Source organism: Cavia porcellus, unplaced genomic scaffold (assembly GCF_034190915.1).
Source record: "Cavia porcellus strain 051 isolate PalLab524CR breed Dunkin Hartley unplaced genomic scaffold, mCavPor4.1 scaffold_17, whole genome shotgun sequence".
Taxonomy (NCBI): domain Eukaryota; kingdom Metazoa; phylum Chordata; class Mammalia; order Rodentia; family Caviidae; genus Cavia; species Cavia porcellus.
Genome location: NW_026947500.1, coordinates 25,952,396 through 25,973,969, shown reverse-complemented (window position 1 = coordinate 25,973,969; position 21,574 = coordinate 25,952,396). Strand labels below are relative to the sequence as shown.

The 21,574-nt window shown below is 55.2% G+C and overlaps 3 protein-coding genes and 1 long non-coding RNA gene across 7 annotated transcripts; 2 read left to right on the top strand and 2 right to left on the bottom strand.

Annotated features, from left to right (window-relative positions):
• The first annotated feature begins 121 nt into the window (after positions 1 to 121).
• On the top strand, positions 122 to 2,871 carry Ptprcap (protein tyrosine phosphatase receptor type C associated protein). Its single transcript, XM_003468104.4, has 2 exons — positions 122 to 410; positions 1,968 to 2,871. The coding sequence occupies exons 1-2, from the start codon at positions 408 to 410 to the stop codon at positions 2,532 to 2,534; spliced, it is 570 nt and encodes a 189-aa protein (XP_003468152.2). The 5' UTR covers positions 122 to 407; the 3' UTR covers positions 2,535 to 2,871.
• A 314-nt stretch (positions 2,872 to 3,185) lies between these two features.
• On the bottom strand, positions 3,186 to 9,634 carry Rps6kb2 (ribosomal protein S6 kinase B2). Of its 2 annotated transcripts, none has more exons than XM_005003024.3 (15): positions 9,276 to 9,634; positions 8,912 to 8,952; positions 8,693 to 8,813; positions 8,343 to 8,411; positions 6,894 to 7,005; positions 5,564 to 5,621; positions 5,384 to 5,484; positions 5,192 to 5,282; positions 5,020 to 5,110; positions 4,805 to 4,912; positions 4,327 to 4,389; positions 4,169 to 4,246; positions 3,976 to 4,083; positions 3,763 to 3,875; positions 3,186 to 3,613 (listed from the first exon to the last, which is right to left on the bottom strand). In XM_005003024.3, the coding sequence occupies exons 1-15, from the start codon at positions 9,426 to 9,428 to the stop codon at positions 3,427 to 3,429; spliced, it is 1,494 nt and encodes a 497-aa protein (XP_005003081.1). In that variant the 5' UTR covers positions 9,429 to 9,634; the 3' UTR covers positions 3,186 to 3,426. The 2 variants fall into 2 exon arrangements, with proteins under 2 accessions (XP_005003081.1, XP_003468340.2); XM_003468292.5 differs by having other exon boundaries at positions 6,858 to 7,005; positions 9,276 to 9,507.
• Positions 9,635 to 9,710: 76 nt separating this feature from the next.
• On the top strand, positions 9,711 to 18,248 carry LOC134470899 (uncharacterized). The gene is made up of 2 exons (XR_010040105.1): positions 9,711 to 9,841; positions 15,127 to 18,248. It is a non-coding gene; the product is annotated as an uncharacterized LOC134470899 (long non-coding RNA).
• Positions 10,705 to 20,523, bottom strand: Carns1 (carnosine synthase 1). Of its 3 annotated transcripts, XM_063227600.1 has the most exons (11): positions 20,396 to 20,473; positions 19,992 to 20,010; positions 19,204 to 19,268; positions 18,528 to 18,801; positions 17,769 to 17,858; positions 17,032 to 17,519; positions 16,621 to 16,795; positions 16,446 to 16,531; positions 15,559 to 15,790; positions 15,187 to 15,467; positions 10,705 to 13,050 (listed from the first exon to the last, which is right to left on the bottom strand). In XM_063227600.1, exons 3-11 carry the CDS (start codon positions 19,207 to 19,209, stop codon positions 11,824 to 11,826), a joined length of 2,859 nt encoding a protein of 952 aa, XP_063083670.1. In that variant the 5' UTR covers positions 19,210 to 19,268; positions 19,992 to 20,010; positions 20,396 to 20,473; the 3' UTR covers positions 10,705 to 11,823. The 3 variants fall into 3 exon arrangements, with proteins under 3 accessions (XP_063083670.1, XP_063083669.1, XP_005003079.1); XM_063227599.1 differs by having other exon boundaries at positions 17,032 to 17,858; positions 20,396 to 20,475; XM_005003022.4 differs by lacking the exon at positions 19,204 to 19,268 and having other exon boundaries at positions 17,032 to 17,858; positions 20,396 to 20,523.
• Between the last annotated feature and the right edge of the window lie 1,051 nt (positions 20,524 to 21,574).

Here is a 21,574-nt window from a genome sequence, read left to right as displayed (position 1 = left end):
AATGAGCATGGAAGTCATGAGTGTGAGAGGCCTGGGGACCCCGAGTAACCACACAACTCCCCTAAATCCCATCAGGCAAAGAAACTGAGGCAGAAGACTTACAGACCTGTCTACAGTTTCATCAGCTTTGAGCTGGACGCCTATTTCCTCCTTTTGGAGGCCTGGTGAGGCCCATGGCCCAAGCCTCACCAGAGAAGTTTGTGAGAATTTGATGTGGGCTGGAATGGTCCCGAGAGGCCCAGGTCCCACCAGGGTCCTGTGGCAGGCAAAAGCGGGTTGGGTATTGTGAACAGGAAGCGGAAGTGTTGGGTGGATAACCCCCCTAGCTGCAGTCGAGAGCTCCGGAGCTCACTTCTCAGCACATCTAGAGCCAGAAGTGGGCGCCCTGGGAGGAGGCCAGTAGACTGATGGTGAGTGTTAGGGCCTGCTGCTTTCTTGGGGCAGAGGCAGGGGCCGGGGGTTCCAGATTGGGGCTGGAATGTGCAGAAGGACTTCCCAGCTAGGACCCGGAGGCACAGAAAGGCAAGACCCAGGCCGAGCATCATCGGGCAGAAGCCGGGTCCAACTCAGAGCTGGGCTCCCTGGGACTCAAGAGTCCTCCGGCCCCCACTCCGAGTCCAGCCCTGAGGCCCCTGGGATAGAGCCTCACCTGGTCATCTCAGGAGCTGGACTCCAGCATGGCTCCTGCTGTGTCTCTGGGGCCTGGAGGCTGAGGGAAGGGCCATACTCACACCCTCCCCCTTCCCCTACACGCTCCACCTGCTTGTTCCAACCGCAGGCTTCCTCTGCCAGCTGCACCGGGCCGCCCCCAGCCCCAGCCCTGCTCTCTTGGGGCCCTCGGGACGGGCTGCTAAGCGGAAACTACAGTAGCTGTGGGAGGAAGAGGGGCCTCAGGGACCCCCATCCCAGGTCCCAGCCACGCAGAGGCCTGGGGTCTCTTCTTTGTTCACCCAGATCCCTCTATCCCAGCTCTGAGTCAGCACTGATGCCAGCTACTCAGGCCCCTTCTTTCCCTTCTTTCTCCTCTTACCAACCCTCCTACCCCAGGTGGGCAGTTTTGACACATTCTGCCTGTTTTTTTGGTTTCTGGAGACAGGGTTTTGCTCTGTAGTTTAGACTGTCTTGAACTTACTCAGGCTGATTTTCAGCTTGTGGGAGTCCTGCCTTCAGCCTCCCAAGTGCTGGGATTACAGGCATGAGGCATTTTTTGTCTCTTTTCTTTTCGGTACCAGGGATGGAACTGTCAAACACATGCTTATGCCACTGAGCTAAACCCCTGGCCCTTTTCCTGGTCTTTGAATGACAGTTTCACTGTGCAGTTCAGGCTGCCTTTGACCTCATTTTGTTGCCCAGGGTGACCTTGAATTCACAAGAGTCCTCCTGCCTCAGCCTCCCACATTCTGGGATTGTAGGCATTGCAGTATTGTGCCCAGCTAGCCTATATTTCTTGAGCATCTACTTTGTACCAGGTATTAGGTTTAGGTCTGTAGATCCCACAAATGTCTTCCTACAGCTTATTCTGATTAGGGAGGTGAGGTGAGGCAGACCCATATCTTGTGTACAATGGAGAAAATAGAGCAGGTTAGTGGGTCTGGAGAGTGCAGGGTGGGTAGACTACTGCAATAAACAGGAGTTAGCAATCAAGGTCATACTGGGTCTCCCGGGAGGTGAGCACGCAGCCATGTGGCTCTCAGATTTGTGGAATTCCAAGCCAAGAAGGGCCGGTGTGAAGGCCTCGGGCAGGAGCAGGCTGAAGGAAGCAAGGAATGAGGTGTGGGGCCAAGGTCAGGGTTCGAGGCAGATCACACTGAGCCAAGGCCTTGACTAAATAAAGACTGGAGCTTTTCGGCTCGACTGCTTCCATTTTGGTAGGGGTGACTGAGGAGCTTCTCAGTGGGGAATAGAAATTGATTTTGGTCACTCATCCAACTCCACACCAGGTGACAGTCCCAACCTGTCTCCTACAGGCTGTATTCTATGCCCTTGGGTTTGGGTTGCTGGTGACCCTGCCAGGAACTCTGGCCTCCGGGGACAGCGTGGGCTCCAGTTCGGTGACTGTTGTCCTCCTGCTGCTGCTATTCCTCCTGCTGCTCGCTGGCCTGGTCCTGGCCTGGCACCGCCTCAGCCGTGACTCGGGGGGCTACTACCACCCGGCCCGCCTGGGCACTGAGCTGTGGGGCCGTACCCAACGCCTGTTCTGGGCCAGCCCTCCAGGCCACTGGCTTCAGACCCAATTTCAGTTGGGGTCACCACACAACGCAGAGGGGCAAGAGGACGTACAGGATGCAGAAGATGAAGATGGTGTGGAGGAGGCTGAACCCCAGGAAGACAAGCAACAGCGCTGCAGAGCAGAAGCGCACCCAGAACAGGCCTTGGGGTGCACCGAGGAAGCACTCAACACTGATGCTGAACGGGGCTCAGGAGGCAGCGCTGAGGCCCTGCTGAGTGACCTGCATGCCTTCTCAGGCAGTGCAGCATGGGATGACAGCACTGGGGCCGCAGGGGCCCAGGGCCTCCATGTCACTGCACTATAGGAGCCAGCCTTGGTGTCCCAGCCCTGTCGTGGCATCTACTGCACCTCTGCTTCCCAAGCTGTCATGGTGGCAAACAACTACCGGGGATCTGTCATCGTCACTCCAACTCCCACGTGGAGTACCTCAGACCCCTTTCAGGTCCCAAGTCTGTGCAGCCCCAACCCCTCTATAAGGCTATCCCCCACCCGTGCCCTGGGCAGCCATTTGAAAGCAATGCCCTCCCCTGCTGCTTGATCCTAGCAATTGGTGATAGCACACTCTGGTAGGAAATGCTAATACATTTTACTGTACGAGAAATGGTACTAAGTTCCCTATTAAATTTACACTTAAGTTCAAATTACCTGTTTTAAAATGTACTGATTTCAGGGCTAAAGTATTATTACTTGGAAACTGCGTATGTGGAAAAACTGGCCTTTGAGCTTATTGAACGAAGACTATTGGATCAGAAACCTACGGGAGTACTTTAATCATTTTAGTGACAGAATAATAAATGATCCTGGTGACTCCATCGAATTTTATGAAACTGCAATCAAGCTAGTTAGATTAACCTAGAAGTATCATCTGTGACCCTGTAGTGTCCCCTCGCCACCCTGAGCAGGGGCTGCTCTTGGAATGACCACCTAATCCCAGACTCCAACAGAAGCCAGTCAATGCCATGATTCAGGTCTTTAATTCTACAATTAAATTCAGGTCCCTCCCAGTGGGACCCTGCTGGCAGCAGTCAAAGCCAGCTGCCTCCATGCGCATGATTCTGGGCCTCTGTCACCCAGGCAAAGACATGCTCCTTCCTGTCCTGCAGACACACCCCAATTTGTGGAGCGGCCAGGGTCTGGCTGTCCTTGCAGCCCACAGGGAAAGGGCCTCTAGGTTGCCCTCACCCATATCCATCCTCCTAGCGCCCAGGACGCCCACGGCCCTTCTTGGACTTCTTGGTCCCTGAGGGGGGACGGATGGGGAGAGGAGCAGTGCTTGAGGGTAGTGGCGGTGGTGGTGGCAGGAGTGGAGGTAGAGGAGGTTCCATGGGTTCTGGTGGACCTGGGCTGGGCCGGAATCCCTCGAAGGGAGAGAACTTGAGGGGACTGCAAAAGGAAACCAAGGCACAGTCAGAGCCCCCAGGCCCTGCAGGGTCTGAGCTGACCAAAAGCTATGGCCAAGGCCCCCCAAACCTGCGGCCTCCTGTCACTAAAGCCCCCTGTACAGCCACCCACCCACCTCTGCAGCCTGGTACCTGATTGGGGTCCGAGGACTGCTGTTGAGGCGCCGTGGGGAACGCAGCTTGGGCTGGAAGGAGAAGCCCTCTTTGATGCTGTCCAGCACTGAAGGGGCCACATATGTGAAGCCCTGGGGGGAGATGTTGGGCCAGTTGATGTTCAGTGTCCGCCACTCCTTAGCCACCATCCCTGCCTTGGTCCCCACGGTCCTTGGGTCCCGGGGCCCTTACCAGGAAGGCCTGATTAGCGCTCTCACTGAGGGCCGTGTCGTCTGGGCTGTCTACTGGCGTCTGCCGTGTGAAGCGGGTGTCAAACTGACTCACATCTTCCTCTGACTGCTGTGGACAGATCCACATGGGAAGGGTGAGGGAGTCTGAGGCGTGGGGGCTCCACCTGCCACAGGGCCACAGGACCGGCACTTACCAGACTTGGCCTGAAAGGGGGATCCACGCGGCGGGCCAGGAGATCATCCCAATTGATGTGCCGGAAGAAGGGGTGCCTCTGAGGGTAGAGAGCATTCTCAAACATGCCAACTGTTCACCTTTTCTGGCTCCCTCCCCTCCTTCTGGTCCCAGACTCACCTGCACATCAGCAGCATCCCCTAGGCCACCCCCAATCCGTTGGCTGGGATTCCGCTTCAAAAACTGTGGGACCGAGGCAGAAGGGAGGGCTTGGGGGAGGTACTATCACCTAGCTTGGGGTGGCTGGGGGAAGACAAGGTTAGGGGGTGCCCTGTAGGATGGCCTCCACTTACTGAGCCTCAGGCTTGGGTACAATGGTACCTTCTCCATGAAGCCTTTCCTGGCATTACCCTCAATACCTCGAGTCAGGATCCAATGCCAAGTCCTGAAGGAGTCCTCCCCTCCCATGCACACCAGCTGCTGGCCCCCTGGTGGAATTGGCTACCTTACTTCCTGATTATAAACTAGATGTAGGCTTGTCTACGGAAATCAGATGGTCTGGCAAAGCTGAGGCTTGGGCACACTGCACAGGCCAATGGCATTTAGGGACATACACAGAGTGGCCAGCAGGGTAAAGCCTTGGCAGGAGGGTCCCTACCTTTTTAACAAGGTCCCGGGCATCTGGGGTGAGGTAGGGGGGCAGCACCAGCTTCCCCTTGATGATCTTATCCATGGTCTTTTTCCGGTTCTCTGCAGTGAAGGGTGGCTAGAGGAGGCAGAAGGTGAGGGGAGCCTGGTGGCCTCCACCAGGTCCTGCCCCTGCTGGGAAGGGGCTCTCCCACACCACCCCTCTCCCAAGGAGGCTGGACTTGCCGATCCAGTGAGCATGTCGTACATCAGGGCCCCCAGGCTCCACCAGTCCACTGCCCGGTTGTGGCCACTGCGCACCAGAATCTCAGGGGCCCTGGGGGCCGGGAGGAACTGTCAGTCAGGCCAGGCCCCTCTGGCTATCCTCCCGACCACAGGCCAGCCAGGTGCTACTTACATGTACTCAATGGTGCCACAGAAGGTGTGAGTCACGGCACCCTCATGAATGGACTCCTTGCACAGTCCAAAGTCCGTCAGTTTGATGTGGCCTGAGGAAGAATAGCAGAGGATGGTCAAGGCCACCTAGCTGTGGCTCCCAGCCTCTCCCTGAACCCCCAGCAGCTGCACAGCAGTGTGCTCACAGGCGCACCCTGGCTGTTGAGCATGATATTTTCAGGCTTGAGGTCTCGGTAAATGATGCCTTGGGAGTGGAGATGGCCCAGAGCCAAGGTGATCTCAGCTAGGTAGAAGCTGCAGAGAGACAGGACAGTGTGAAGGGGTGGAGGAAGAGCCAGGTACCCTTGGGGAGAGAGACAAACTTTACACCCACCAGGCCGTGTCTTCCAGAAAGATGCCTTCTCGCTCTAGATGTGTGAAGAGCTCACCCCCTGCAACACAAACACATCAGAGGCTGTGTGCTAGGACTGGTCCTGCCACTGACTTTGAGTTTTGGTTTCTTCTTGGGAAAAAGGAGGCTTATAAACCCCACCCTACCTGCCTCCCAGAGCTGCCGTGGGGATTCAATTCAATTCAGCAAACATCTACCGCCGCCTATTCGGTGCCTGGCCCTGTGCTGGGTGAAGCTGGGGGCAGAGATGAGGAGACCCAGCCATTGCCCTCAGGATGCTCAGTCTGATGGGGAGACAGACACGCACACATTGCTCTAGGACACCAGACAGAGGCAACAGCTCTGAGAGCTTTGCCCAAAGAACCTCGGGATGGAGACAGCACGGATGAAGTAAATCCCAACAAGAGACAGAATGCGGGGTGGCTGTGGGGCTTCTCAGGGTGCTGAGATGGAAGGGAAGAACGCAGCACACACAGGTAGCAGCTCCCAGATCGCAGGTGGTACAGGGAGAGAGGTGGGAAGTGCAGACCTGAGCTATTTCATGGTGAGCAGGGTTGATGGGCCAGGCCAAGGAGGCCAGGCTTGTCTGGGTAGTTAACAGACTCAGAATGAGAGTCAGTTTTGGTGGACAGGAATGGCAGCACACACCTGTAATCTTAGCACTTGAGGGGGCTGAGGCAGGAGGATCACTGTGAGTTCAAGGCCAGCCTGGGTAGCAACTAAGTTCAAAACTGGCCTGAATTACACAGCAAGACCCTGCCTCCAAAAAAAAAAAAAAAAAAAAAAAAAAGTAGAGAATGACCCTGAAAGCTAGAGACACCAGAAAGTAGGGGAGCTGGGGTTGAGTGTAGAAACAACTGTGATCACTCCACATACACACACACACACACACACACACACACACACACACACCCCAAAATACAGTAGAAAGGACGGACAACACTAAAGAGGATGCAGGTAGATGAAGCCCAAACCACATGCAGGGCACACAAGGAACGAGGACAGAATGAGAAGGGGTTGCAGAAGTAGACAAAACCACCCTCTTGTCTTCTATCCCAATTCCCACCATTCCCATCCACCCCTAACACAGGCAAGGGACACACTAGGCACTAGACAGATGTTTGCTGAATGAACGAACGAATGAATGAATGAACAAATGGATAGTGGGTGGTGGTGGATGTGGGGGTCCCTTAGCCTTTCAAGCTTCCCTTGAGCACCCAGCACTGCCTGCATTGGTCCTTAGCCACCCACAACCCAACTGGACCCACATGCATACCACTGAGGCACTCCAGGATGAGGTAGAGTTTGCCACCTGTCTGAAAGGCATAGGCCAGTTCCACGATGAAAGGGTGCTTCACTGACTCTAGAATGTTCCGCTCAGCCCGTGTGTGTGCTGTGTCCTTGGCATTGCGCACAATTTTGGCCTTGAAAAGCAAAAATGAGTTAGAAGGTAGGGCACCACCGCACCTGGAGCTCTTTACTCGAGCCATTACTCTCTGTTGTTACTGTTCTGTGTCCTCTTTCATTGTTTTGCAGCAGAAAGCTCAACCCTGAACATACTGCAAAAATGTGGCTGTGCTACAAGATCCTAATAACCTCAATGAATGCCAACATAATACACCATAAACACAAGCTAAGATTAACAAGAATGAAAAGGGAAAAAGGAGAACTAGAGGAGAGAGGGAGGGAGAGGGAAGGGGATTTAAAAGAGAGAGAGCCAGGTGTGGCAGTGCCGGCCTACAACCCCAGCACTCAGGAGGCTGAGGCAGGAGGACTACTATGAGTTTGGGGCCAGCCTGAAACACACAGCCAGACCCTGTCTCAAAAAGAACAAAACAAATTGGCACTGTCAGCCTCTGGACTCAAGGTCTGCACAACCACAGAGCTGCAGTGATGTCATGAATGATTCCTCCCAGTGATCATCCCAGTGATCATAGTACTGGGTGCCAATAGGCAAAAGCCCCTTATCTAGAGCCCTCCCCGGATCTCTACAGAAATACCTGGCCAGGACAAAAGACAAGTGAAATTTCTTAAAGGTCAGTGATCCACAACAGCTAAGTATTCTACATAAGGTTCTTGGCTCTGATCCATTGCCCTTCTGCCATCTTTGGTCATTTCACTGACTTTCTTCATAGTTCTGCTGCTGTCACCAACCATCATTTTCAGGGTCTTGTTTATCCTCTAACATGGTGTTTCTCAAACTGGACATTATTGACACCTTGGAGTAGACAATTCCTGGGTACTATGTTTAGCAGCATCCTTTGTCTTTTCCTACTGGATTTCAACAGCACTTCTTTTCAATCAAAACTCTGTCATCAGGCGTAACGGCGCACGCCTATAATCCCGACAGTGAGGAGACTGAAGCAGGAGGACTGCTGTGAGTTTGAGGTCAGCCTGGGATATACAGTGAGTTCAAGATCAGCATGAACTACACAGAAACACCTTATCTCAAAAAACTTAAAAAAAAAAAAAAAAGGATTGCTGAAAGTTCAAGACCAGTCTGAACTACACAGCAAGACTCTGTCTCAGAAAAAACAAAACAAAAAATTGTCCAAAGATTGACAAACGTCTCCTAGAAAGCAAAACTGCCCTCACTTGGGAATTACTACAAAACAATATACATCACAATAGCTAACAAGCTAGCAAATTCTGAGCACAGAGAGCTTTTCCTCCACCATGTTTACTGCTATCCTCCAAATTCTGCGACAGTGTGCAAGAGATGATGGCCACCCCATACTTGCTGGCTGAGCAAATGACTCACCTTCCTCAGCACTTTCATGGCATATATTTTCCCCAAGTTAGTGCCTTGCACCTTTCGCACCTGGAACACCTGTAGGGCAAGGAAGACAGGATCAACTTCCCTCCCCACATCCTATCTTTAAGAAGCCCCACCCTCAAGCTCTATCACTGGGACAGAGAGGCCCAGGCTTACTCAAGGGTGGGGCAGTAAACTTCTTCAATCCCATTCTAGGAGAATCTGCCCTTCCTTCCTCTCTGCTAAAAGCTCTGAAGCCTACCGGAAGCTCTGCTGATTTACAGTTCTAATCTCTGTTGAGAACCTCAGTCTGCCTCATGGTGGGAGTTGACACCACGGGGCAGGGGTACCAGTACCTTGCCGTAGCCTCCTTTCCCCAGCACTCGCAGCAGTTCAAAGCAGTGAGGCCCGATGCGCTCTGGGCCGCGGTTCACACTGGACTCCGTCAGCTCCACCTCCTCATAGTGTCCCACAGGCCTATGGACACAAGAGGTGAATGGGGGACAAGGCTCCAATGCTTCCTAATTCCCCTTCCCTAGTTCATTCCCCCGTCCCCCATTAAGACCCTCACTCACTCCAGGCCAGCAGCCTTCAATTCGGCAAGGGGACACACGTCCTGCGGGAAACCGAGGGGTAAGAGGCAAGGGAGGTGCCTGAATCCCTCCTCTACCCCCAAGTTACGCTGTTTGGCTCAGGGATGGGAAAAGGCAGAAAAAGGGCAAGGGTTGAGGCGCAGAGATCGCAGGTAGAAAAGGGAGAATCAGAGCCAGCGGCTGGGGTCTGAAAGAGAAGGCGGGTCTGAGCTTCAGTGCCGCTGGATCTTGCAAAGATCCAGGTATGCAGAAGTCGAAGCCCACTCCAGCTGTGTAGAACCGAGGCTCGGGCTCGGCCAGATGACAGGCTGGGCTTTAGTCCATAGCGATGGGGTGGAGCACTCACCGCTGGGCTGAACTCTGGATCGCCTTCGCCCTCGCTCCCTTCCTCTGTCTCCAAGTCCAGATCAAATACGGCCGCCATGGCCGCGCCGGCCCCGCGGGCCTCTCGGCCCGGACCTGGCCGAGCTCTGACTGACAGCCCTAAGCCTCGGCCCATACGTTATCACTTTGCGACTGCGGGCGCGCGCCAATGACCTAAAGTTGCACTGCCGTCTTTGGGGCAGGTAGCTTTAGCCAGCGGGCAAAAACATGGCGCCTATTGCACGGCCTCTTGGGAGTTGTAGTCGCAGAGCACTGGGCTGTATATCCTGCAGCCTGTAGATCGCGCTTTCGTGAACCGACTCTTCTCAGCACCATGCTTGGGGTCGGCACTGAGCAGGAGGTTCCCTTTTGGGCGCAGGAGAGCGTATGAATGTGGATGGGCAGTGTCAGAGGTGCGCGAAGGTATAAGTGTAAATGCAATCCTCAGCTCTCTGCTCCTCAGCTCCTCTGCTGGAGCTGTGCACTTCCAGGCTGGCGGGGCAGAGAGAGGCAAAAATCCTGCCTGTTTCTTCTGTTTGCTTCTGCAAGGTAAGTAGTTGCGTTAGAGACTCTTTAATGTGCTTCTGGTCAGACATTTGCTGAGTGACCAGTTTACTGTTGAGCTGTTACTAGGCTCTTGTCTTTAAGAGTGTGGGGCTCCCAAATATGTTTTTATTTTTGTTTTTGAGGCAGGGTCTTGTTATATAGGTCAGACTGGCCTCAAACTCACAGCAATCCTGCCTCAGTCTCCTAAGTGCCGGGATTACAGATGTGCACCACTATGCCCTGCTATATATGGGCTTTCTTCAATTTAAGCACATTTAGTAATTGAATTGCCTAGTAGAGATGTAATAAATGCACTTTGTAAAACTTGGTTGAAAGAAACTGGATTTGTTCAATGAAAGAGTTAACATGCCAAACTTGGTCTGTAATTTCAGATTGGGGATGAATTCATGCTGAATGGGGCCAGTGAGGAAGGGGTTTGCGGGCCAGACCAGGCCTTGGTTGAGTTCTAGTAGTTAGAGACTGTCTGCCTTTTAATTGTATATGTAGGCTGGATATGAACTCAGATGGATAGAAGTCAGGGGTCTACAGGCTGATAGAGGGTTATCTTGGATGCAACCTCTGGTTGTAATCCCACCAAAGGAGATTCTCAGGTTTGGGCCCTGATGTGGGTATAGGACAGGCCCCTGCCAAAGGTCAGACCAGAGGCCCAGCCAGTGGAGTGGTTTTCTCCTAGCCCCTACCCATCTCTTCCTCCCCAGTCCCTGTCCCCCTCACAAACAACCCCACCCTTAGTCCCACCTAGCTGAGCCTAGGAAGAGCTGTCCAGTCCAAGAACCCAAACTGCCAACATTTCACTAGCTGAGCCTAGGAAGAGCTGTCCAGTCCAAGAACCCAAACTGCCAACATTTCACTAGTCCATAAGCCTTTATTTGGGAAGGGATGCCAGGGGACTGTCCACAGTTCCTGTGCTGTGTAGACAGTGCTTGAAGCAACTTCCCTGAATGAAGCAGGCAGTGCTGACACCCTCTGCCAATGCTAGTTAGATGTTTTAAAGGCCAAAGCACTGATGCTTGGTGGAGAAGGTATATGGTACACAGGAGGAGAGAGGACAGTATTCATAAGCTCAGAGCTGTTTGTATTGAGGGCAGAGAGGTGAGGGGCCTAGAAGCTGAGCAGGCATGTAAGACTTAGTAAATGTGGGAACCTGACCGTGGCCATTGTGTCCATATCCACAGTGGAAAGACCTTGAGGACAGTCATTTTTCCTCTCCGAGCCTGTTTCCTCATCTGGAGAGTAGAGGCAATAATATCTGTGTGGAAGTATGAGAGAAGGTGATTGCTCCTGGCCACAAGCCACCTGCGTCCACTTCTCAGGCCAGTTGAGTCAGAGGCATTGCCAGAAAGTTTTCATCGGACTCTTGAACTGCCCTAGCATATGGATAAGAAGACAAGCATTTAAATCTCAGCTTGTCCTGGATTTGTTCAAGGAGGGTGGCCCAAGGTTGTCTTCTGTATGTGGCAGGAATAGAGACAACCCTGAGAGGGTAGAGAAGAGGGCTTGGGTTTGGGTCCACTCCCATTTGGAGTGGGCAGTTGCAATGTGCATGGGTAACACCTACTACTTCTCCAGGGCTAGAGTCCTGGGGCAGCTGTGTGCTGGACTGAAGCCTTTAAGAGTACAACAGGCGGGGGCTGGGGATTTAGCTCAGCAGCATAAGCACCTTCCTTGCAAGTGTGCGGTTGTGAGTTCGATCCCTGGTACCGATAAAAACGAAAAAGACCAAATAAACAACAACAAAAAGAGTACAACAGGCCCCCCACACGCACACTTGTTTTAGGCCCTTTAGCCCAGGAGGATTTGGTGTTAACATGGCCCTACTGCTCTGGAGCAAACCTGAGGCATGGGAGTGGGCCAGGCTGGGGTTAAAGTGGGGTGACAGGGAGAGAGACAGAGAGGACACCAGCAAGTAGAGGGCACTACAACCCCTCCCTTTAGCACTTCATCCCTGCCCCCTGGCTCCAGTGCTATTTGAAATGAGATAGGAAGTGAGCAACTGGGTAGTTGGGCCCGTCAATACCCAGGCCCTGGCAGAGGCCCAGCAGGCGAAGGCGGGCCTCAGCGGGGCTGGACCCAGCACAGGCCACACTGCAGTAGGGCTCCTCATACTCGCCAGGCACCAGGGCCTCCTCCAGCATATTGAGGCGCAGTAGGCCCTGGTCATGCAGAGCCTGCAGGGTCTCTCGGCTTGCTGTGGAACTCAATGCCTGCAGGTGCTGAGACACCAGGCACATGACGCCCACCAGGTGACCACGGGCATGGGGATGGGTGGGCAGGGCAGGTCGCAGACCACAGGCCACCATTGCAGCAGCCAGCAGCAGATCCACACCATAGAGCTCCAGGATCCAGTCGCGCAGGTAGAAACCACCCATGCGGGGGTTGATCTCAATGAGCCGAGGCCCAGCTCCAGTCAGCTTGAGCTCCACATTGAAGACGCCATCAAGCAGCCCGCAACCCAGACAGCAGCGGAAGGCTGCCTGTACCATCTGTGCCTCCTGCTCCGGTGCCAGCCCTGTGGGCATACAGGCTGCTGTCTCTGTGAAGCCAGGCAGCCTTGTGGGGCCATTGTCAGAGACAAATGCGGCCAGCAGCCGCCCACCAAACACCACCAGGTCCACATCATGCTCTGTCCCCTCAACAAACTCCATCAGCAGCATGGCATTGCCCCAGCCCAGCCCAATGCCTGGATGGTCAGCCTCGCCCTGCAAGTCACGGGTGATTCGGGAAAAGTGCTCATGGCACTGTGAGGCATCCTCCACCAGCTGCACGCCTACTGCACCTGCACCAAACTCCAGCTTCATCACACCTGGCAGGGGCACCTGATGAACAGCCCTCTCCACATCTGCCTCGCTTTCCAGAGGGCAGCAGGCCACAGCATGGAGGGAGGGCGCAGGCCACGGCGGGCCGTGATGGCGAGACAGGTGCAGCTGAGTGCGGCTTTTCTGCTTAGCCAGGCACATGGCAGCTGGAGGGCAGCAGGGCAAACCCAGCTCCCGGCAGAGTAGGGCTGTGAGCACCAGGCAGTCATCCCAGTAGGAGAAACAGCCATCTAGCTGCAGACCACGTGCTCGCACCAGCTCTGCCAGCAGGCGCGCATTCTCCTCATCCCTCCGGTGGTCTGTCACATCAAAGTGGATAAAAGTCTGCACCAGCTGAGACGCAAAGTGGTTGGGGTCGGACTCTACCAGGTGCAGCTGCAGAAACCACAGGAGGACAGGACACCCTGATCAGCGTCTGCTAGGTGCAGAGGAGACTGGATGCACCTTAGGATGTGGTTCCAGCCCTCAAGGGAGATGGATTGATAAATACTAGCTTTTTGGTAATTTTTTTTTAGACAGGCTCTCACTTTATAAAGAAGGCTGGCCTTGAACTCACTATGCAGCCCAGGCTGGCCTTAAACTTTGAGATCCTCCTGCCTCAATCTCCCCAGTGCTGGGATTATAGGTGCATGCCACTTAGCCTTGTTGAATGTTGATGACTGATTAAATGGGAGACCTATCCCAGCTTGGGGGTAGGAAAGGGAAGCATCCTGAAGGAGACAAAGCTAAACTGGATCTGAAGAATAAGTATCAGTCAAAAAGAGGCAGTTTCGAAAGATAGCTGCAGAGGGAAAGGGCAAGGAGTGTATGTGTGAGAGCTCAGCAGTGCATTCCCACAGGCAGCCACACTGCAGGACTTGCAAGGAGCCAACAGGGTTGGGATTCGGGACAGGCAGTTTGGTCTCCATTGACACCAAAGGTACCACGTAAGTTTCCTGCGGGTTCTGTATTCTCAAACCTTGTGGCCCATGGTGATGACACACACACACAAAACAGCTGAGACTCAGGGCAGAGGCAGCCACTGATGGGAAGAGAGGCGGCTATCTGCACAGTAACCCTTGGTGTCAGAGCAAGCAGCATTCCAGCTAGAGAAAACACCATGTGATGTGGAGCAAGCAGGCAGGAGAAGGCTATGGGGGCCTTCCAGGAAGGGGGGTGCCACTGCGGAGTGCAGAGGAGGCCATTGGCAGGCTAGGGCTAGCATGAAAAGGTCCCAGATTTTGGTTTTGGTTTTATTTTTTCAGTACTGGGGATTGAACCGAGGCCCTCTGCACTGAGCTACATCCCCAGCCCTTTTCTATTTAGGGACATGGTCTTGCTGAATCACTAAATTTCCAGGGTCGGTTTGAATTGTGATCCTCCTGCCTCAGGCTCCCAGAGTTCTGGGATTATAGCCCTGTGCCACCACACCCAACCATTTTCTTATCTGTTCAATAGGAATAAAAATGTCTACTTACCTGGTTTGCTGCAGATTCTATAATGGAACCCACTGTTGTAAACCTGATCGAGAATCTTTAATATGCTCCCCAGCACTCTCTGTGGGCCCTGGGTGCCCAGGGCAGGAATGCAACCTCAAAATGACTGCCTGTCCTTTGCTCAGAACAGAGCAAAGTCCTTTAGACCAGCATTTAAAACTTGAGTTCAACTACTGTGCCTCTTTATGATAGCCCACCCTTATGTGGTAGCGTGTGTTTTTTGTTTTTATTTTTTCTCTGCCCAAACTTGCTCTGCAGAGGCCATTTTCCTACTCTTTTGGTTTTTGTTTCTAGCTATAATAAATGTGAAGCTTTGCCAACATTAAAAAAAACATCAACATGAAAATGGCCAGGGGTGGTGATGCATGCCTGTGATCCCAGCACTCAGGAGGCTACGGCAGGAGGATCTCCACATGTTCTGAGGCCAGCCTTGGCTACATAGAGAGTTCAAGGCCAGTTTGGACAACATAGAGAGACCCTGTCTCAATCCTCTCTCCAAACAAACAAACAAACAAACAAACTGGGCTCGAACCAATGGAGTGGTGGTGCACACTTATAATTCTAGCATCTGGGAAAGCTGAAGCAGTATTTGAACCCAGCATAGACAATTTACCTTGTCTCAAAATTTAAATAATAGTAAAAAATTTAAATAATAATAATAATGAATGGGCTGTGGGTGTAGCTCAATGTGAAACCCCAAAGTCAACATTATTACAAAAACAAAACCAACTTGGGTTCTGGAACTAACCCTAAATGTTGCCCTTGTTCCTTGCCTGTCCCAGGCCACCTACCTGGCATCTTCCCTCCCTCCCTCATCAGTGGCTACCTTTATGTAGCCCTGGTGGATCATTAGGGATTTAATTACGTAACCCAAAGCAAGGCATCAAAATCTGCCTCTCCCTGGCAAAAACACCCTATCCCTAGCGCAGCTACTGTAGTTCCGACCCAGAGGCCAACCCCGCCCCCTTCGTTCCAGGCTCCACCCCTACCCACGCCTTGACCACTCAGGCCGGGAGTAGGGCCTGGCGCCGCCCACCTTGAGCCCGTAGTCTCGCGCCGCCTCCCACACGAACTTCTTGCTGACGCCGCCGGCGCCGACCAGCAGCAGCTGCTTTCCTTCCATGAGGTAACGCGCTGAGCGCCGGAGCATGGTCTCCACCAGCGGCGCAGCCGCCGCCTCCTCGGCCGCCAAACCCAGGCGAGGCGCGGCCCACAGCCCCTCGAGCGTGCCGCACGCCTCCAAACACAGGCTGCTGTTCAGCTCTAGAGCCACTGGGGTCAGCGCGCGCCCGGACACTGTCAGCGCGAAGTCCACGCCTAGGCCAGGCGAGGATGCTGCTCAGCGCGGACGGCCCCAGTCTGGGCCCCAGCAGCTCAGCCCTCCCGCCTGCTGCACGCCCGCGCTCACCGAGGAAGTCCGTGCAAGCCCGGCGCCCACCGCGCTGCTCGGCGCTCAGGCCAGCCTCCAAGGCCAGCACCGCGGCCAGCACGGCCTCAGCTGCCTCCTTGACGCGCTGCCTCACAGCTGCTACCTGTGCTGCTTCACTCAGGCCACACTGGGCCAGCGCCACCTCCAGAGTCCTCGGCAGGGAGTTCTGGTGCCGCGGAGGCCGATCCTCACGACCTACTCCGCACACCACCTAGACAGGTTGCTGTGACTCAAGGGGCTAGACTGCGAGGAGTGTCCCAAGGGACTTCCTCTTTGAAGTCCCCCTGCCTCAGGCACACCTCCCAAGAACCAGTGGGTATTCAGGAAACTCCATTCTCCAACATGACACTCCAGGCCTCGGACCCTACCCTACCCTACCGAGGGTCAGCTAGAGTCCCTGCTCCCTGCTTGCTCTATCTGCTGCAGTCACCCTGCTGTGTTCTAGCATGTCCCCCAGAAGCTTCTCCTCCACTGGGGCACTAGCTTAGTTGAATGCTTCTCTCTAGCTTGACCCAGAGACTGAGCTCTGTAGCTTGGAGGTACCCCCTCCCCCCAGGGCTTCAGGCCTTGGAGATTTATCAGAATCCCAGGTCAGCCTCTTCTGTGAGTAGGAGCTCTCTGAGAAAACAGCCCCCCTCCTCCTGGGCCCCAACATGGGGCTCTACACAGGGGCAGGCAAGGGCTTCTGGTGCAGGAGGACTCAAGATGGAGTGTCACACTCAGGGCATTGGTAACCAGAATTTCCAAAAAAATGTTTTCCTGTCTACCCAGAGACTGGGCAGGGCCCTCATCAGATCAGTGGGACTGGGCTTGCGTATGAGGGATAGGGTTACCCGTATCTGTGCCCCCACCTCCACCCCACTCACCTTGCTCAGTAGGGGCCTATCACCCTGAGTTCGACACACCACAGTACAGATGCGCACAGCCATTTCTCGGCTGGGTGAGGGACCTCCTGGGTGAAGAGGTAGAGGTCTAAATCCAGCAGAAAGTCCAAGAAGCCATGCCATGCTCCCACCTCTAACTGGTACAGGTGCCTCTCACCTGGGAAGGGCAGCTGGGCAGGTGGACACATAGCCTCCACCAGGACACTCTCCTCTTCCTCCAGCTTCTCCAGCAGTGCCAGCACTGTGTCCACCACAGCATCCAGCTCCACCCGTGGGTGCAGACACAAAGCCTGCCGCCCCCGCCAGCGCCAGCCACTGGGCTTCACAGCCACCTACAGCAGGAAGGGGAAAAGGGCCTCCTCGACACCACCCCATGTACCTGCTAGGTGGGATATTTATGCCACTGAGGCCGAGACTAAACAGGTAAGAGGACAGGGTGTTGCCCCATCTCTGGGGCAGTGGCAGAGCTAAACGTTAGGGACAGCTTCCCATTAGGACTTGGGAACCACTCATGGGTCCCCTCCTGCTGGCACCTACACAGACCTCAGGGTGGGCAGGAGCCTATTACCTGCACGGCATCACCTAGAGCCTCGGACTGCAGAAAGGCCCCTACTTCCTCTGTCACCAGTGTTTCCTGGCCCTCTTTGCCACTCAGCTCCACCAGCCGTAGTCCTGGGCTGGCGTCCCCTCCCTGCAGCAGCCCTGGAGGCTTGTAGGTGAAAGCCAGGGTAGCTGGCACGGCCACACAGCCCTGCTGGGACAGCAACTGCCTCATCAGCAGCCGGTCCTCCAGCAGCCGGGCCAGCTCCACTGAGGCTCCTGTGGGGCAAGTCAGATTGCGGGCCAGCTCTGCTGCCTCCCGGCCCCTGCCAGCACCCAGCCCCAGGCCTGCCAGGAAGTAGGTGGCACGTCGTGGGGGGACAAAGTCATCCAGGAATGTCAGGCCCCCTGGGTAGAAGCTCACAGCCTTGGAGACCAGCAGGGCCGCCTCACCCAGCTGCCCTGATGCTGGCACCTTCATCAGCCAGGCTGGGGACAGGCAGAGGAGCATGTTTCCTGTAGGCAGAGGGGGGCAGGTGGCTGGCCAGGGAAGGCTTATGTCCCCAGCGCCCAACACCTCCAGCCTGGCCTTTATGCTGCAGAGGAGACAGTTCTTCCCAGAACCCACCCCTGTTGAGAGTGGGGCAGCTGGTCCCGTGGAATGCAGGCAGTTGCCAAGGCTGGTGGGTATTTTGGGATGTGGCTGGGCCAAAGGGCGGGGCTGCCCTTTCCTTAGCAGGGTGGAGAATTTGGGCACACACTCACCCGGGCTCTGGACCCCACCCTCCAGCAACACAGACAGAAAGGTGCTGGGGGATCCCAGAATGCACAAGGTCACCTCGGCACCAGGGCAACCTCGGGGGAAGAGACATTGCCAAGCTCACCAGGGGCTCCCCTTGCTACCTCTCTGCCCACCACCTCCAACCCCCACTCTCATCCTTGGGCCCCCAGGTCCTTCTCAGTGATCAGACTAGAAGAGTACAGGGGGCAAGAGGAGCTGTCTGCCTCCTAGGCCCCATGAGGCTGCTCCCTTTCTCTGCAGCTGGTTGGGCTGGGTGATGGAGACCTGGCTCTAGCCTGGGCTCTGAATTCTCTGTGACCTTGGAAGGGCCACCATTTCTGTGAGCTGTTTCCCAGACTGTACCATGGGAGCGAGTCTCTGCTTCTTATGTATTCTAGATGTGAACCTACTGTGTACACAAAATCATTTGTGGCTACACAATAAAACATAAAGTAGGAGAGGAATTTTGGGGTCCCAGTGTTTAGTTGCCTCCACAGCCTCTCCCAAGACATTTCTTGAGAAGCTCTGGCTCTACAGAACATAGTTTGCAAATCTCAGGTAGTATATGGGGGTAGGGGGTGGAGACCCCTGACCTCTGACTTCACTGACACCAGATGTCCTTTGTCTTCAGATGGAACTAGAGCCTAGGGAAGGGGCCAACCTCTGCAAGGACGGGGAGCAACTGGACTGAAGATCCTTCTCTGACCCCCAGGGATACCCCCCTCCATGGAGCCCTTGGGCACCTGTGTGGGGCACCTGGCTTCGGTCTTGAGTCTCCGGGAGCCCAGCTTGCTGCAGACAGCTCTGCAGGAGGCTGTAGTAGTAGACAGTCCAGGCCCTCGCCTCGGCCCCCTCAGGGGAGCCTTTGCAGTCCAGGCCCACATCCTGGCGCCAGGAGCCAGGGAAGCAGCTGATGGGCGGCAGGCCAGAGCCCTCTCTCTCTGGGCTCTCCTCTCCATCCAGGTCCTTGGAGCCCAAGGGGCGGTCCCACTCAGGACCCAGTGGATCCAGGGAAAGCTGGAGGGGAGGTGGGCAGAAGTGGTAGGACTTGGGCAGGGTGGGCAGAGGAGTACATGAAGTTAACCAATAGTGTGAGTTGTAATGTTCAAGGGCCCTGAACAGGAAAGAGTTGGGGCAGAGGCGAGAGACCAAGGGACCGGTGTGGGAAGAGTGCTTTGTAAACTGTCAGGTGTGGTGCCTGGCTGGGAGAGCGGGAACCAATGGCCTGCCGGGTGGATCAGGAACTAAGCATCCTGCACCAGGGCTAGCCCACCTTGGTTCACAGGGGCAGAGCTTTTTCTCTGTTTTGTTCACTGAAGCAAGCCCAAACAGTACTCCAGACGGTACCTGACACACAGTAAATCCTCCATAAATATTTGCTGACTGAAGAATTGACGAATGAGCATAACAACCACTTACAGGCATTCGTTTCTCTCTGGGTTCAGCGCCCCATCTGGCAACTTGGAGTTTGCTACCACCTAACACTGTAAATGAATGTCTTTCACTGTTCTCAAGTAGGCACTGGAGACCTGCTATGCACCAGCCCTGGGTAAGGCGCTGGAGGAGAAGGCTTGTGCCCTCTTTCCAGGTGCCTGGAATCCTGGGACTGCAGGAAATCCTATACTCCTGCCCTCTCAGAGGCTGGCTGCCTCCTACATAGGGCTACTGGATGCCTCAGTGTGACCCAGGTGGGGACACTTACTCCTTGCAGTTCCCTGGCTTGGAGAAGGCCTGGTTTCTGCCCTGTCCCACCCTTGGGGTGCCCATGAGGCCAGGGACTTGATTAACAGCATGGTGTGGCCAGGACACAAGCACTCCTCTGGGCCTCGGACCTGGGCTTAGATCCCAGCTGGCCAGGGCAAGCTCTGGGGCTCTGTGCCTCTCCTAGAAGGGGATTCCCTGATGGCCAGAGCTGCAGGCTCACTGCTGCGTCCTCAAACCTACAATGGTGCAAGCTGCACAGCTGGCACTTAGCAGATGTGTAATGACTGCCAAGGGGCTGACAGTGCCCGCTTTCCAGGGTTGACGGGACAGATGAGGGCCTGGCACATGGAGCGAGGGTCAAGAGGTTGGAGCTGGTCACAGTTCTGAGCCGTCCACTTAGGGCAGTCCTCAGGGCTAAGCCTCTGGATGCCAGTTATTGCCTTCTGGGCCCTCCCTCTACCCAGGGACTTGGGCCGTTGGCGGAGGGGCCACAGGGGACTCACCATCTTGCAGGTGGAAAGTCTGGGGGTCAGAAACAAAGCCAGAAATCAGGGCCAGCCAGGTCCCTTCCTTACCTTCCAGCCCCTAAGGCTTTGGGATGGTGACACCCTACACTCCTCCTCAGTCCTGTCCCCACTGGGAGATGACCATTATTTCCATCCCCGCCCCACCCCGCAGAGAAAGAGGGACTTCCTTTACAGACCCCAAGCATCACGCACCCGGGTTTCTTTATCTCCAGTTGCCCTGGCTCAGCCCTTTCTACGGAGGACGCCCGGGATCTCTGAGCGCACTGGGTTAGTATAGAGGATCCCGCTGTGGGCACAGGGGCTCAGGGTCCCTGTCCCGCCGCCCCTGCCCCGCAGCCCCCCTCCCTGGCTCCCCCGGGGCAGGGCCGGAGCCGGGGTACCTGCGGGCAGCTCGGGCAGCGTTGGCTCTGAAGGGATCTGTGTGAGCGGGCGTGCAGGCTGCGGCAGCACAGCTCCAGCCTAGCACAACATCACCTTATATAGCTTGCCAGCCTGATGCGTGCTCAGTGAAGGGCGGGGCGGCGTCAGGCTAGCCGCCCGGCCCCGCCTCCTTGTTCCTGGCCAGCATAAGCAGCAGGGGTAGAAGGGATGGCACTTGGATGGCAGGTGGTGCCGGAGCTGGTCAGGGAGAGACAGTCTACCGGACAGCAGGAATCTGCAGAGACACGGACCAAGTCCTGACAGGGTCAGGGGCCAAGGGACAAGGACTGTCAGAAGACAGACCCCATGACGGAAAAGAGAGAAAAACAGATGGAAGGAAGGGCAGGGGCAGGGAAGGGGAGGTGCAGGCAGAGCCTGGTACTAGAACCGCCCTGGGGGTGGGGTGCCAGATTGCCAGGCGGGGCGAGGTCCGAATTCCTGCTGTTTGCTAGAGCTTGAGCTCTCCCCACACCCAGCCCTGCAGTTACTGTTCCAGCAAGGAACGCCTGACCCTCAAAGCACTCCTGGGCGAGGATCTCTGTACATGCCTAGAAGGGAGCAGCCTGGAGCAAAGGTGCCAGCAGCCAAAGCGGGTGTGATGTCTACAGGATCCACTGTGTCCATCAAGGCCACCCACATGCAGTGTTCTCAAGAACACACACTCAGGTGCACCCCCAGACACGAGGCTCTCACCATCTCTTCTAGTGTATCAGCAGTGGATTCCAGTTCTAACTCTGGAGGCAGGACCTGAGCATCTCTCCCTTTCTAATCTGAAGCAAAACTCACTTTCCTTCTGCCTTAAGTGGGGCTATTCCCCATCCTACAGGGCTGGGCGGCACAAGCTGTCCTGTCCTTATGATTCTTCCTCTGACACCCCACCTTCAGACTCTCCTCAACCCCCACTGTCTCCAAAAACATGCTTGGTTGGGAGAAGATGTTGAGGCGCCTGGCAGCTTTGGAATCCTTCCTGCAGACCCACCTCTGTCTACCTCTGCAGAGGCTCTGAGAGGGGAAATGCTTTATCCCTGGCCCTCCAGTCCAATTCACACTACCTTCCCAAACTGAGTAAGGCTGCGGTGGGCTCTCCCCGTCACTGCCCAGGCTCCTGGCACAAGGTGCAGCCACCCCACACGACCTGC